Below are 17,054 nucleotides of genomic sequence, written 5' to 3'. Positions count from 1 at the left end.
TGGTTCTTAATATAAAATAATGTGATTTGTGAAGTTGCTCAATCCCTTACATTTTAAATCTAATCAAATTGTTCTGTACTAAATCTAAGACACTGATAAGTGCATTTGTCTTGTGTTCTCAAATTTTAAATAAAGCCTCCCACCTATAATACTGTCTTTTTGTGGTAATCTGCAAATAAGCGATTATCAGACTTTCAAAGAACTGATATAATGAAAAGCACAAAGTCAGGGCCAAGTGCCCTGCTCAAAATTATCCTTAACTCCTTTAATTGTGCAACATGTTTTTCTTAGTCTGAGGTATTATTGTAAATTCACAAGTCCATGCTTACTGTGTTAATGTGTCTTGCGTCAGTAATTGAACTATGAATAAACACAACTGTTCCTGTTTCTTAATAAAGATACCTACTTCGTGTTCCCGAGTTTGGTCCTTTTAAAAGGAAACCCAAGTTCTCAAGTACCCTACCTAAAGTACAATGTAAACACCCACAAAACGTTTTAAAAGAATTGGAGTCATTTGGTCAACGGCTGCTGCTATGTGTTTCTGATAGGGGCACCACTCTGGCTAAATTACTTTATTTCTGTTGCTACCATCAACATGTTTTCAATGATCAAATGATAGTATGACAGATTAACACAAAATCTGCCAACCATGAAAGTGGATTTGTTAGAAATGTTTCATTTACTCACACTGGGGTCAATTCAAATGTGGTTAATCTAAATACTGACATTCTTCTCTTGTTGAATTTGACTTGATCCATTGCTTAATAAACTGAATCCACCCTCCTTTTCATTACATGTAATGCCTGATTTTGGTTTGGGAAGGACAGGTGCACAGGGTGCATTTTCCCAAAATGAACCAGTGAGTATCATTGATTTTGACTCATCTTGACTTTTCAAATGTAATACCATATTAGGAAAAAAAGACAACAGATTCATTACATGTATTTCTCTAACCTGATTAGTTGAGATTTGTATAATTGTGTTGTTTTAATTGGAATTTCTGAACTAAAACATTTTCACTGTCAATGTTATTCTAGGAGACTTGGTATGTTCTGAGAATAAAATGATGAAATTAGATATTTCAACAGTATTTGTTTCTTTCCTTGTCTGTCTGAACATTTGAGGTCCGTTTTCCTGTTGTGCTACTGTATAACAAGATGAGTAAATGTTTCTAAATCATTTGTCTGTACAACCCAAATACAGTGTGCTGGTTTATAGTGGTAGCTACTGTAAAATCTGATACTGTACCTAGAAAAAAGGCATAAATGGCAAACTATAAGAAGGAATTGGTCGGCCTTGTGAATTTTCCTTTTCATACCAACATTTAGAATTTAGATTTCATCTACCCCCATGTTAAAGGAATCATAAAGCTATTTTACCTATACTAAGAGTGTTATTAATTACTATATTAATTATAGCTTTTTAAAGTCTACCATTTAAGTTACAACAATGACAAATCCATGCAATGAGTTTCTTAGTCGGCAGGAGGCTTTCATTAAATGCCTGTTATTAATGCTTGTGTAATATCTCCCATGAATCTTGTGATTTCAAAGTTTCCCAGACTCTCTCCAGCTAGAGAAAGGGTCAAAACATTGTATTTAAAATACTTGGGTGACAGCCAGTTGCCTTCATTTTTGTTACAATAAACAAATGCTGATTCTTTGGTTACAGGCTATTTTAAAGTGTTTTAAATGGCACAGTTTCTGATTTCACACCACAAATAATTACCAATTTCATGAAACAGATGTTGTTGCTGCTGACATAAATTAAACAGAATGTTTTGTATAAATCTCGAATAGCTAGTTTCATAAAGTATTTTGTAATCGAGTCGGGCCTGGGAAAGAGAAGCCATTTCTTTCTCATATAGGTTGTAACAGAATAACATTGAGTTACTCTCACCTTCAATGATTGGTCAACAATTCCTGGGTTTCTTAACTCGTCTAATGATTTTCTATTTTCTATGTTCTTTTAAAATGCTGTTTAAAATCAGCAAATACTGAAAAAAGGACATATTCAAATAATGTAATTCTCTAACTTTTCAATATTGATTCAAAATGTGGCATATAAAACATACTCACAGTTAACATAAGAAATAATAAGAAATAATTAAAATAATAACTAAAAATATCTAAACTGTTTATTCTAAAAACTACAGATTTTGACAATTCCAGTTAAGAAAATAATTTAAAAGTATACATTTTGAAATCTCCTACAGAATTTTCAATACAAATAGATCTTAATCACAGACCAAACAGTAATTTAGTTTTAACTATACAAGTTCCATAGCCTGTATTTATGTATAGTGGTCAAAGTGCACTGCATTGTTCATGCAGACATTGGTTCATAATTCTGAAAATGAATCCCTTTGGATGTGGTAATTTTCATAACTGCTCCATTCAGGCTATTATCAGTAATGATCTTCAGCATGCCTTCAGCAATTAATGATGGCCTGAAACACAGAAAAACACAACAGTTTGAGTGTTGCAATGGTACTTTTAGAACACTACATTAATATTGCTCCTCTGAGAACTGTGAATATTACATAAGAACATAAGAAAGTTTACAAACGAGAGGAGGCCATTCGGCCCATCTTGCTCGTTTGGTTGTTAGTACCTTATTAATCCCAGAATCTCATCAAGCAGCTTCTTGAAGGATCCCAGGGTGTCAGTTTCAACCAAATTACTGGGGAGCTGGTTCCAGACCCTCACAATTCTCTGTGTAAAAAAGTGCCTCCTATTTTCTGTTCTGAATGCCCCTTTATCTAATCTCCATTTGTCACTCCTGGTCCTTGTTTCTTTTTTCAGGTTGAAAAGGTCCCCTGGGTCGACGTTGTCAATACCTTTTAGAATTTTGAGTGCTTGAATCAGGTCACCACGTAGTCTTCTTTGTTCAAGACCGAATAGATTCAATTATTTTATCCTGTCTGCACACAACATGCCTTTTAAACCCGGGATAATTCTGGTCACTCTTCTTTGCACTCTTTCTAGAGCAGCAATATCCTTTTTGTAACGAGGTGACCAAAACTGAACACAAGATTCTAGATTAGGTCTTATTAATGCATTGTACAGTTTTAACATTATTTCCCTTGATTTAAATTCAACACTTTTCACAATATATCCGAGCATCTTGTTGGCCTTTTTTAAAGCTTCCCCACATTGTCTTGGTGAAGACATTTCTGAGTCAACATAAACTCCTAGGTCTTTTTCATAGATTCCTTCTTCAATTTCAGTATCTCGCATATGATATTTATAATGCACATTTGTATTGCCTGTGTGCAGTACCTTACACTTTTCTCTATTAAAAAGTAATTTCTCTATTTGCCATGTGTCTGCCCAGTTCTGAATGCTGTCTAGATCATTTTGAATGACCTTTGCTGCTACAACAGTGTTTGCCAGTCCTCCTATTTTTGTGTCATCTGCAAATTTAACAAGTTTGCTTACTATACCAGAATCTAAATCATTAATGTAGATTAGGCATAGCAGGAATTACACAAACATTGACTGGAGTTGAGGTTAAAAGTCCCCTAAAGAAGGTCACTTTTTAACCCTTGTGATGAGTTTTCATTGTTCCATGAACTCTCCAGTAAATGCATTTTATTAAACTTGAAATGTCTATAATATACACAACTATAATATGTCTATAATATACACTGTATATATTATACCTAATAAAAATGTGGCATCTCTACAAACAAGACTAATATTTTATATCACTAATTAAGGACAAGAAAGGTAATGTTTTGTGAATAGGGTTCATATATTCTAATCGATTACTTACTTTAAAACCCCATAAATACTCATTCTGTGTTTGATCTCATCCTTGTGTTTGTAGAATTTCCCCATCTTCTCTTCCTGATCAATTGACTGGAGGAGTGGTGTATCCACAAAAGCAGGGCAAAGCACATTTATCCGCACCCCATAGTTTTCTATTTCGGATGCTTCCTGCAATAAATAAACACAAACAAATAAATCAAATGGTGTACACCTGATTGACAGGTATTTTGTGTTTGGAAAATGATAGCACAGGGTTAGTAAAGTTAGGGGGTGGGGAGAGGATAAAGACATATCTTTTCATGACATTGTCTCGCTCGCTTGGTTGGTGATGCCGTTGGTGGAAGATGATTGTAAATCTTCACAGACAGATTTGCTGAAAGTGCCTAAAAAACCACAAATTGTTCCACAATCATACTCACAGCCATCCCATTTGTTTACACAAAAGATGAAGTTTGCCAGATGTCAGTCCAAGTCATTGACAGGAATGTCTTTCATTTCACGTTCCTCTACAGTTTCTCTGAGATACGAATGTACCAGCACTACATCAAATTTCATCAAAAAAGCTTTTTTCAAGGTATTCTCATTTTGTTGTTCATAAATAAACATTTCTCTACTATTGCGGGTGTTGTCGAGTGATTGAAAACGAGACAGTTTGTGTTTGAAAGTGGTCCCGGGGTGCACAGGAGTCAAATATGGGTCAAAGGTCAAGTATAATCTTTTACAGGAATATGCAATTTTGACGTCACTACTGCGCTATTATCATTTTTTTTCAAATGGCTCAGGATGCAAATATAGCCTTCATCGATGTATTATATATATAAAACCAGTGCAACAACGCCTTTCACTCACCACTCTGTGTCCTGCATTTCTACCCAAGCCATCTTGTGACAAGGCATCACAGAGCACTTATATATATATATATATATATATATATATATATATATATATATATATATATATATATTCAAGTCTCGTCTCTCCAGAATGCATTAAATTACTGACAAATACAAACAGTTCTAAAAAAAATAAAATCTTCATATGCAATACATTATCTGTAGATCTTGAGTTAATACAGATGGGATAAGGATATCTTGTAAAGCAAGTTTGGAATATGTACTTACAGCTATGGCTCTTGTGAATCCAACAACACCATATTTTGTGGCTGTGTATACTGGTTGGTGTGGGGAATGCAAAAATGCTAAAATGAAAGAAAAAGAACATAGATTACCAAGGCACTGAGTTTGATGCAGAATGCAAGTTGTTATTCACATATCAAATCACTTAAACTACAGGGTTTTTAAATTACAGTGAAACTACAGTAAGTGCTTGAACTTGGACTGAACAATCTGATTAATATGACCACCCCCTCCCCCCACCCCCACCCCCACCCCCCCAAAAAAGAAAAGGTTGTATCTGTTTAATGCCGTTTTTGGTGGGGGGAAAAAAAACAAAAAACTTTTTCAACTAGCTCTGTTAGAAAAAGAATAATACCACATCAAGTAATTGTAGGTGTCAGCAGAGAAGTACTGTTTGTTTGAACAATTGTGCAACATGTGGTGCAAAAATTCTAAACCAACTAAGTATATCCTTGTGCACAAGGAAAACTAATATGACTTTGATTCATACCAAACCTGACACTCCTCTGACATCTTTAACAATATTCTTATTTCTAAGTATGACAGCTAGTTTCCCTTTATTGGTTTACCCTCAATTTTTAAAGCATCAGTATAATTTGTCATTAGTATTACATTCTATATGAGAGCCTTTCATTTATTTTTAAAAAGACTATACAACTACAATGTACAACATTTGTCTACATTGATTTAGGGGTTGACTTGATCAACCTTTAACCTGGCAGGATAAACCATAGATCGATGTTCCTTATGCAAGGAAATAGCCCTGGATTGCATTAAACACCTACAGCATCAGTGGTTTAGTTCTAATAATCGGTGGTTGATGAAATCCAAGGTGATTAACCAATGTTGTAAAATGCTCCAAAATAATTCAGCTGTGGTTTATCTTGAAGGGGTACAAGTTGATCAAATCGACCACCTAGGTTGTTTCAAGTTGTAACTCTTTGATTGGATGTTTTTGAAGCTGGATGGACTATGAATAAGGCCCAAACATTTAATATGCAGCTTGCTGACTTGACTTAATTATATCCTGAGGCCTACAGTACATATGTATTAATTTAACTTGCACCTTTTATCATTAAATATACTGACCCTATGCCAACTATATACCTATAAGACTATGGGCCTCCTTTATTATTTCTTTATTTAGCAGACGCCTTTATCCAAGGCGATTTACAGAGACTAGGGTGTGTGAACTATGCATCAGCTGTAGAGTCACTTACAACTACGTCTCACCCGAAAGAAGAAGCACATGGAGGTTAAGTGACTTGCTCAGGGTCACGCAATGAGTCAGTGGCTGAGGTGGGATTTCAACCAGGGACCTCCTAGTTACAAGCCCTTTTCTTTAACCACTGGACCACACAGCCTCCTATACTAAGCGGGCTAATTTGGCCAGAATTGCAGGAGGAAAACTGAGATGACTGCGAATGGTATTTTCCAAAGTGTCACACCCAATTTACTAACTAATTAGAAGAAAAAATACCGGTCAGAAAAATTCTAATTCGCATACAAACTGTGGGTGGCAACAGGTCTGAAGTTGCGCATGGTATTTATTCTATTGACAACAGGTGAAGGAACTTACTTACTGGTGGCAGCAGGGATAAACATATGAGAGACAGATAAAAGAAAATATGCTGAAATAATTTAGTTTCAATTTAAAATAATATTTTATTACCTACGTGAAGCCTACAACACATCAGCATGGTTTGTTATGTACTGTATTAGATGTAGGAAAGACTAAAAATGTAGTAAAATCAAATGAATACCTAGCAGGCTCTTGTTTTGCATTACATACATGCTGATGCGTTGTAGGCTTCACATTGTTGTAGGACGTGTAGATAATAAAATATTACTTAAATTGACACTAAATCATGTCAGCATATTTTCTTTTTATCTCAGTCTACTTACAATTAGCCCAGAATAAATAACAGTGTCGCATTAACACGTTATGGTTATACAGAACCGTAAATATCTGCCATTTCAAATCTGTATTTTTATTAAATAAGACAATGAAAAGCCATTTCTTGAATGTCTTATTTTTTTGGCAGGGCCTTAATGATGTCCTGTATTAACTCAATACATTTGTTTTTGTTGGAATACCAAAAAAAAAAAAAAAAAACCACTGACGAAACCCCCCAAATCGTACATAGCTTCCATCACCTATGCTCCTTTTCGCGGCAGAATTCAGTCGGCAGAATCTTTGGGTCATTTTTTTTTTTAATTTTTTTTTTTTATAAATTTAGTCGTTGCCAATTATTTTTATTATTTTCTCCCAATTTAGAATGGCCAATTATTTTTAAGCTCAGCTCACCGCTACCACCCCTGCGCTGACTTGGGAGGGTGAAGACGAACACACACTGTCCTCCGAAGCGTGTGCCGTCAGCCGACCGCTTTTTTTCACACTACGGACTCACCATGCAGCCACCCAAGAGCTACAGCATCAGAGGACAACGCAGCTCTCGGGCAGCTTACAGGCAAGCCCGCAGGCGCCCGGCCAGACTACAGGGGTCGCTGGTGCGCGGTGAGCCGAGGACACCCTGGCCGACCTAACTCTCCCTCCCCCCGGGCGGTGCTCGGTCAATTGTGCGCCGCCCCCTGGGAGCTCATGAACACGGTCGGCTGTGGAATAGCCTGGACTCGAACCGGCGACGTTCAGGCTATAGAGCACATCCTGCACTCAACGCGGAGCGTCTTTACCGGATGCGCCACTCGGGAGCCACCCTTTGGGTCATTTTTGCCGGCGCAAAATCCTTGTCAGACCTTTGTGAATAGCTCAAGAATGTATGGCAGCTCATTATCTGTGTTTAACATGCTGCTTTGCATAAGTAAAATGAGGCAGCGGCGCTATTCTGCCCCTTTCATTTTGCATCCGCTAAATCCTTGTTTTCCGCACTGAAATGGGAATAGTAAATAGGCCGGGGACAGAACTGCACACGGTAATCATGTTTTGTGTACGGTAAACGCTTTGCAAATGAGGCCCTATATATTGTAAATATACATGGGTTAAACATCTGTATGCTTACTGTTTAAGATACTTGCGTTGTATATCAATATGGCATCGCAATCAAATATGAATGTAGATTGAATTGTAGTATAAAATATGAAACTCACTGACAGATCCGTGTAGCATTATATGGAAATTCAAGCAAAACTTTCTTCGGGACAGGAAGTGAAAGTTGTTGTTGATGATAGCCATATCCCTGTGAATTTATGTTGTCGAAAGGCTTGGGTAGGCTGAATATAACTTGTTGATAAACAGTACAATTAAGCTCCAGTCAGGGTAAGTTTCACGTAAGTGGTAATGAGTGAATAAACTATTTTGAAATAGAGCCAGACATGTTGGGATAAGCCACAGCTAGATTTTATTGGCACAATTTAAAGCACTGAGGAATCCCCCTGGATCAACCACCCACCTTGGTTATTCAGGGATTACCCCTAAACAGTGTTTAACTCTGGGGTGATTCCCCAGAGGTATTCAATTACAGGCATGGTTTTAACCTCCAGCTATATTCATGATATAGACCACTCACTTTCAGATAGTGTATTCTAAGATTCTCTTAATAATGTCCCATGGGGTCCAGTAGAAATGAACCATTTCACTTCCACATTGTTTTAACCCCTGGACATTTACACACTCACATATCTGACCCTATAAAATGTTGACTTCAGTGACAGTTAAACGAGTGTGACGCATATCTGATTATTTCATCTGATTTGATGTGTATGTAGGTTAGCACGTTGTACCCTGCCCCCTGCCACCCAAACAACCCCCTGCCCTGCACACACACACACACACACACACACACATTTGTTAGCGCACGAGTTGGGGGAATAACACAGCAGTAAAAGACAACAACTTGTCTGATTTTTCAGGGAACACAAAAAAGATACAATGTCAAAAATCCTGAAAGGACTGTGTTTTAAAATAAATAAGCTTCCATGTCCATGTACTGTAGTTGGTTTTGTTGGTACAGTACTATATTTTTAACAGAAGTAGTATTTTAATTCAGAACAATATGATTCTGAAAATGTCATGTAATTTACCAAAAGAGACAACACGTGGACTGTAATACAGTATATACTTTTAAATCCGGAACATATTGTAGCAGTATGTAAAATTCCCCATTAACGACCCAACAGCAAAATTAAATCTAAATGTTAACCATGTACAGAACTGCTTATAACATAAATGCAATTTAGCAAAAGATAAAAAAAATAGTTTCCACAATTAAAACAGTATCCAAAGTCAGTATTCAAAATTGCAGAATATAGTGCTTGATAAGGCCCTAATCTCACCGTTCACTTGCAAATGAAAATTCACAAAAGCAACTAAAGATGACAGATTATTAAAAAATGCATCACAGTATCTAAAACTGTTTAACTTTATATTAACACTTATATTACCATGCCTTGTCTCATTTGCTTTGTTTTTGGGGATTGATTTTATTCTTAATACAAGGACGGTAAAATGCGACTGATGTGTATCTGGGTAACAAATATTCAAGTGCTGAATATTTTACTTCATGTTTACAAACCATTCGATCTAAAATGACCATCCCCTTAGATTATTCCCCCGTGGAGGATTTGTTTATGTTCACAAAAATGCCCATTTCTATTTGCAGTTGCTTCAATATGCCTGCTGTTTTGGCACATAATTGCTTCATAAGTTTTCAATCAGCTAAAATGTTCTAAAATAATTGGCAAGGACTCCTGGATATTATGTTGACGGATTCAAGCTGTCTCTGAAGTAAAATGTACTAATAGTACAGTAAAAGGTTGTGGGTTAGATTTCCCTTATACAAGTTTACTGTGGTATTTTTGCACTTTTAACATTATTTTTCCATGGTAATACCATGTATTAATCACAATTTACCCTGGTTTACCATGTTTATTAATATGCTTTACCATACCTCACTGTTCTGTAAATTGCTTTCCTATGCTTTACCATGCTTTCACTATGCTTTATTATGCTTTGCTATGGTAAACTTTTATAAGGGTTCTCACTTAACTTTCAAGTAATCATTAATTTAAGTCTAGCTACAGATTGATAATTTGGTAGATCATCTAACAAAGCAGTGCCAGTTTATAAATCATACACTATTATGTGACAGCAGTTCAAATCAAGGAATATCTTCAGTGGATAAAAACTACTATGTCAGACAATCTTTATACAGTATGTAAAGATTAAGGCTCATCCATAACTATAAAACACACAATGGTGTTTGTAGTTACATTTTGTAGTTACAGTAAGGTAAACTTAGTAAAATTCCTATACAAGATTGGACCCCTCCCCCAAGCATTTTTAAGGAAACAGAAACAAAAGAAAAAGTGATATTGATAGTAATATACCTACCATTTCCACGAAACTGCCTACAACCATCAATTAAAAGAAATAGCTTGAACTGCCAAATGTCTGTTGACAAGAAGCTGAGCCACACCCAGTTCCAATGGCATTCAACCTTGGACCCACCTTCCTATGCGCATACCCTAAACTAGTGTAGCCAAATGTATACAACCCCCCACCCCCACCCCCACCCCCACCCCCCGCCGCCCCTTTCCCAGCTGGAATGTTCATTTCTTTGTTTTTCTACAGTAATTTTTACTGGATATATTTATGGAGATGCAACATCAAGTTCATACAATAATAACTTTAGGAGCCCTTAAATTAAATGTACTTTAGACAAACCGTTCAATGAGAAGTGCTTCTCAATTATAACACAAAAACACTTTTACTGATTGACTGTTTGTGGATAGAAAACCCCATCTTAGCTCAATGTTTCCAGACAGCTACAAAAAAAGCAAGGGAGGAGTGATTTTAAAGCTGCTGTCCCACAATCATTGTCAGTTACGTGAAACTATGATTCATTGGGGCCTGTTTAATACATTCTTCCCAGTTTAGCCTTCTGTGCACCCAACGGTACTTTATCAGTAAACAGACTTTGTTTACTCAATTCTCCAAATGCCACTTTAGTTTCTGGGCCTCCTCCCACATGAAAACCTGCCATACATGTAAAACAGCCAAAAAGTGAGGCTTCTGCAACCCATATAATCAGAAACAAGCTCCAGTACAACTTATTAAAGAAAAGACAAATTCATATCTTATGGTAGTGATAATTTCTCAGGAAATACCAAAATAAATATATATATATATATATATAAATATATATATATATATATATATATATATATATATATATATATATATATATATATATTAAACTAGCTGGCACACTGCATCTTTAAATCTAAGTTGGTTTAAAATTGCTATTTAAAAATATTGGTGGTTAAAAATGAATAATTCTAAATTATATTAAATCAACAAAATATTTTGCTCCTTGAAATAAGAATTCTACTTCCATAAGATTTATTATATGAAAATTGTAACTTGCTGCTGATTTGTTTTGCAAATGAATGTTTTGCATACGGAATCAGCAATATTTTTATTCACATTTGTAACAGATTGCATGACACCTACAGCAACATGCTCCAACAAAATACGATAATTCTTTCAAAGAAAATATGATAAAGAATGTTTCAATGCATACTGGCCTACCTAATACAAGGCTTATACTGATTACCATGATAAATAAAAGATAAGCAAGGTTATAAAGCCAGTTATAAAACTTCACAGTCTGATGCTATCTGTCCCTTTCACTTCCCCTGTACTTGAAAGAAGTTCAGTAGTGCAGACTTGCACAGTTTGTTATGCAATCCCTGACATGTATTTTGTAATATACAGTAAGAACTGCATGTTCCTGCTTCAAGTCGATTTCAGTCACAGCTAATGGGCTGAGAGTAAGTGCTCTGTTATTATTCAAGACCACACAATTGCTTCACATGGAACACAAGTGGAGAGCACGCTTTTTGAGAAGAGGTTAATAAAATCCGGTAAGTTTGCCAGGTCAATAAAAATAATGAACCTATATATTTCTTCACAAAACCCCAAAACTTGACTGCTGAGAAGTCTAAACAGGAAACACTGATGGATCAGATACTGTTACAACTAATTGTAAGAAAAAAACATCATTGGTTTGAAGATTACATTTCCAGATACTGTTATCAGTTTCTGCAAACATGAAAGCATGACATTTTTAGCATTATCTTCTTCTAATTGGGAAATGTTGCATTTCACTAGATAATTCTGTTTAAAATGTCAGATTCAAAATAATGTAGACTTATTCTTCTAAGAATTTTCCATTTCTTGTCAATGATTTTTGCACATCTCTTGAAAAACATTATACAATATGTACTTTAACAAACACAATACTTTCAATACTCTTATTGCAATTAACCCAATTTACCTGCCATTGATGAAACATTAATGATCACACCTCCTTGTTTGCCATGTTCTTTGCTCATGTGTTCTAGACCAAGGTATGTCCCTTTTACCACAGCACTCTGTTCTCATACGAAACAAATACAAAAAAAATGTACATAGTCTTCATAAAATGTTTCAAAGCTCTTTTCAAAATGTCCACTCTCGTGCACTGGGGTTTGAGATCTGTCCTCTAATCACTGCATGAAAAACTATAACAAGTGCTCTGGCTTTTCTGTTCTGTACCACATCATGGATCATTATTGCTGTGTTTCATTAGAGTGGCCATTTTGAACCACGCTACTTACTCTTTGAAGTGCTTTAACCTGAGTAACAACTGCTTCTTAGTTTTAGTTGTCAGATTTGCTTTCACTTTGGCCTAACAGAATAAATAGATCAACCAAAGTTCTGTATAGCAGTACTATCAAGTGAAGAGATACTGTCGATGCCATTAATACAAAAAGAAACTAGTTCATAGTATTTTTTCACTAGATGTTGCTGCTTCTTAAAATCACCTTAGCAGACTACAGTATGTCAAAAAGTTTTAAAAAAACACATTGTTTGAATAACTGCAATAAAAAGCACACACTTAAAAAATATCAATCTTCAAAGCACAGACTGCTATTATAGGGAAATGCCCTTCTGGCTAGCTTAAAATCAATTACTGACATTTCTAATGTGTATTTTTTCTAAAAAGTTACATTTTAATGAAGAATGTAATCAAATTAAATGTTTACCAAATTAACTTCAATTGTCTTCACCCAATTTTTCTCATTATTGATGCCAGCATTGTTAATAACAATGTCCAACTTTCCAAAGTGTTCAACGGTCCTCTTGAAGGCATCTACAAGCAATTAACAAACAACAATCTTACTGTAAAAAATACAAAGCTGTTATACATGCTCGATCACAGTGTAAAGTTAGTAAAGCAGTATTTATATTTGGCCAAAAAAATGAATTGTACACAATAAATAAATACATAAATAAATAGCCACCTGTATACATGTGATAAATGGAAAGAGTCAAGTTAGACAAGCAACTGTTTGGCCCAATCTAATATAAATGACCTGGTAAAGAAGACACAGTGAGGCATCACTGCCGCAAAGGATGAAGGACATATCTAGGTTTATAAATGGGTGGGGGGCAAGTAAGCACATTCATTAGAGGATTTAAAACAGAATTGCAAATTGTGGCGAAATGTAAAAAAATGCCTACACACAAAAACACCAGAATGCCCGTGACCATAAGGATTTTGTTGTGGAAGACAACAAAGGAAAGAAGGTACAACTTAAGTGTGCAAGTACTGTCGAGTAACTACACATATTTTGACAGAAAAAAAAAAATTCCCAAGCATTTTGGAAAGTAACCGAAAACAATAATTTCATACAGTATATAGAAATCGAAAGCCGAAGAAAAAAAATTGCATAAAACTAAAAAAGAATAAGCACCGAAAAATGTAATTGATAAAAACCGAAAAACAGAAGCCCTAGTTATAATGAAATGTCATTTTTATAGGAGGCTAAGAGTGTAAAATAAAAGTTTGTTGTAGATTGGTGCAAAGTCAGTGCAGTTATGGTTTTCCAATCTAGAGTGTGACAGAGAGACCTACATGTGTGTCAGTGAAATACTTTCATGAAATGTATAATTAAAATGTTTGTAATATTTAACATACTAGATACTATACTTTAAAGAACACGATCCATGTGTAGATTTGGCCGTGGAACACCACATGGGGGTCTGTAATAATAATAATGATGATAATAAAAAAAGACAAAAAATCGAAATGTGACTAGCAGCCCGGGTAATTTTCAGAAACATAAAAATAGAATACAATCTATTAAATCATGACAGGATAATCCAGCAAAAAGTGTAACAGATCACCTACAATGAGACTAAAATAAGATTTCAAACATAGCAGGCAGGCCATTCAAAACACCAACATGAATGATAAGTTTAACTTTTATTTTAGATCCATTAATAACATTATAACATGGTTTCAAGTATGATCATAATAATAGCGTTATGCAATTATTTTTCAGACTCGCATGTTATCATAACACTGCAATTGTCTTGGGCATTTTCAAGAACGAGGACTAACTTTGACCAGAGCAATTTAATACTGCAATATCGCAGTGTCGCTGAGCTGTGCCGCTCAAATCAAATCCAGAACTTTTTTTTTTCCAGTTGCCACACAGTACCGTCGGTGAATTATCCAATCACAGCCAAGTGATGACAACACTTGTTGACAGAAAAGATGATGAATGACAAACTGTTGTCTACGAAGATGTCCAAGCACCTTGAATTGTTTGATCTTCACATAATTCCTACAAGAATGCTGACATGAAGGCAAACATCTGGGAAGCCATAGATGCTACAATTGGACTAGGAGGTCCGTATTTTATACATTGCTCCTGATAAGCATCCTTCACGTAGCCTAAGTAAACGGTCACCAAAAATCGCTATTCCCTCATAGTATCAAATGATACTATCACTTTTTGCCTTTTTTATCATTTCACTACTATTTTTACCAAGTAACTGGCTGAAATCTAACATGAAAAACCTACTATCATGGCTTCCAGTAGACTTTTGCGATATCATTTTGTAGTTTCTTTGATTACATGATGTTAAATAAAAGATCGTAATTATGTTCATATAGTTTTTTTTTTCTTTTTTTTAAATGATGTCTCAGTCCTAAAATTCTAGGTGATGGAAAACCTTTGTCCATAGCTGAATATTATATTCGAGTACATAGCCAACTGTGTGGTACTGACAACTACCATTACATTTTTCTACAATATTGTAGCAGAAAGTCAGTCATGTAGTGCATGCTGCTCATGTGTACCTGGTTCGGTTAAGGACAAGCACTATTGCAATGTAAAAATGCCCAGCAGTGCCACGCCTCGTTTGTGTGTTCCGGCCTTTAGGAGGATGCATTTGGACTGCTTAAGGTAAGAAAGTGAATGAGTACATGTAGAGTCTAAAGATATTCATAGAAAATTGAAAGTTTATGGGATTATAGCCAAATGTCTATCGAAGCCTAGGAGTATATGACACAAGTTTGGTGAATTCTGGTGCAAAATGAAGGCAGTTGTCATGCTAACTCACATGTTATCTTAACGTTGCAATTGTGTAACAGACTGATGGACAGACGGACACAATCAACGTATGCCTATTTTTTCAAAGATAACCCTTAAAACTAGTGATGTCCACAAGCAGGATAGGCTAGGGTCAAAAGGGCATGTCTTTCAAGAATTACATTTGGTAACTACTTATTTATACTCAGAATATATATATATATATATATATATATATATATATATATATATATATAACTGTGTCCATTCAATAATTTCAAAAGAACACATGTAGGTTGCACATATAACTAATTGCTTTCAGGTTAAACGAGTTCCTCTTATTTCTCACCAGACTTGTAATTATTTTCTGGTGTTGGTAAAAATACCTGAGCAGAAGGAACATACTTGGAAATACTGTATGTTCTCAGAATGAAACTACTTGTGTTTGGTGGGTGTACAATGGGAACTTCACATGTGATACATGTGGAACAGACTTTGCAGAAGCCATTAGCAAGGTAGTCTAAAAAAATGAGTTTTGTTTCTCCTGAACACAAGTATTCATGACAAAAACGTTGCATCAATATATGTTGTTCCGGTATTTTTTATTATTATTATTATTATTATTATTATTATTATTATTATTATTATTATTATTATTATATCAAACATCCCAACATCCAGTCAAAGGTTCTTAATTGTTCTTACCTTGCAGCTTCTCTCTGTCAGTAACGTCACACTGAACAAACAAACTGTTGTCAGATCCAAACTCTTGGTTAAAGCAGGTAATGCATTGTTCTCCCGCCTCTTGATTAAAATCTACAAGAGAAACCTGAACAGACACAACAAAACAGTCCTTAATATAATAATTATAACAGCATATTATATTGCACTAGTAAAATCTAAATCTGTAATAACACGGTAAAACAAACCAAGAAAGAAAAATAGGCAACAAAACAAGTCAACAAACAACCACAAGTTAAAACAAAACTAATAGCACAGCTGTTACCTGTGATTAATATCTTAGTAAAATTAACTTTTTATACTCAACAATACTTTCTTATAAATACGCTTGTCTCAGCAGCAAAGTGATTACAGAACTTAGGGCGTGCATTAATGTAAACGAGTTTAAATGTACCTTTGCAGCATTTTGTAGCAGAGCCTCGGCAACAGCTCTTCCGATTCCTTGAGCTCCCCCCGTCACAAGCGCAACTTTTCCAGCTACTGCCATGTTCTGTGGGTTAATGTGTTGTGTCTCGTTTAGTCTGTCACTGTACTTTATTCACGGAACACTGAGGGCGGTAACTAAACCTAGAGTCACCTGTCTTCTGTATTCTGGTTGCTGTAATATTTGCATAAACCTTGTTTATTGTCTCCGTGTTCTACACAGGACTACTGGATTACTGTGGCAATCGCAAAGCTTTATAGTGCAACATTTGTATTCTGCATTTTCTGATTGTAGCCCGAAGCGATGCCTTGTACAGAGGAACACACAGCTTTGGTAGGTTTAGCAATATTTATTTTCGACTTGTCTGCCGTTTTCTTTTGTGTTTACTGAGTTCCCTAGCATATTTCTCATATTTTCGCAAACGCGCTTGCGTTTGCTTCATTCGGTATTCGTCAGGCAAGTGTTGCAGCTTGTTCTTTAATAAGTACTGCCAAAGTACTACTTTGTTAAATAAATACATAAATAAATAAATAAATAAATAACAGACCCACATATGAGCACTACAAAGTAAATCTGTATTTAAGGTTCCCTACA

The 17,054-nt window shown here is 35.4% G+C and overlaps 1 protein-coding gene across 1 annotated transcript; it reads right to left on the bottom strand.

The window, feature by feature from the left end:
* Window positions 1-2,123: 2,123 nt before the first annotated feature.
* Window positions 2,124-16,722, bottom strand: LOC117420874 (15-hydroxyprostaglandin dehydrogenase [NAD(+)]-like). Its single transcript, XM_034034590.3, has 7 exons — window positions 16,431-16,722; window positions 16,001-16,124; window positions 12,959-13,065; window positions 12,208-12,304; window positions 4,895-4,971; window positions 3,778-3,941; window positions 2,124-2,449 (listed from the first exon to the last, which is right to left on the bottom strand). Exons 1-7 carry the CDS (start codon window positions 16,521-16,523, stop codon window positions 2,326-2,328), a joined length of 786 nt encoding a protein of 261 aa, XP_033890481.1. The 5' UTR covers window positions 16,524-16,722; the 3' UTR covers window positions 2,124-2,325.
* Window positions 16,723-17,054: the final 332 nt, after the last annotated feature.

Source organism: Acipenser ruthenus, chromosome 1, assembly GCF_902713425.1.
Source record: "Acipenser ruthenus chromosome 1, fAciRut3.2 maternal haplotype, whole genome shotgun sequence".
NCBI lineage: Eukaryota > Metazoa > Chordata > Actinopteri > Acipenseriformes > Acipenseridae > Acipenser > Acipenser ruthenus.
The sequence above is the reverse complement of the archived record's forward strand: the minus strand, read 5'-3'. Positions and strand labels throughout refer to the sequence as shown.

Bases quoted from the DNA above. Each gene is read 5' to 3' on its own strand.
- LOC117420874 (XM_034034590.3), bottom strand. From the start codon at position 16,523: ATGGCAGTAGCTGGAAAAGTTGCGCTTGTGACGGGGGGAGCTCAAGGA. The intron at 12,305-12,958 runs GTAAACATTTAA...GTATGAGAACAG, and splicing joins AGACAATTGAAGTTAATTTG to AGTGCTGTGGTAAAAGGGAC. The intron at 3,942-4,894 runs GTAAGTACATAT...TATTTATTGCAG, and splicing joins GATTCACAAGAGCCATAGCT to GAAGCATCCGAAATAGAAAA.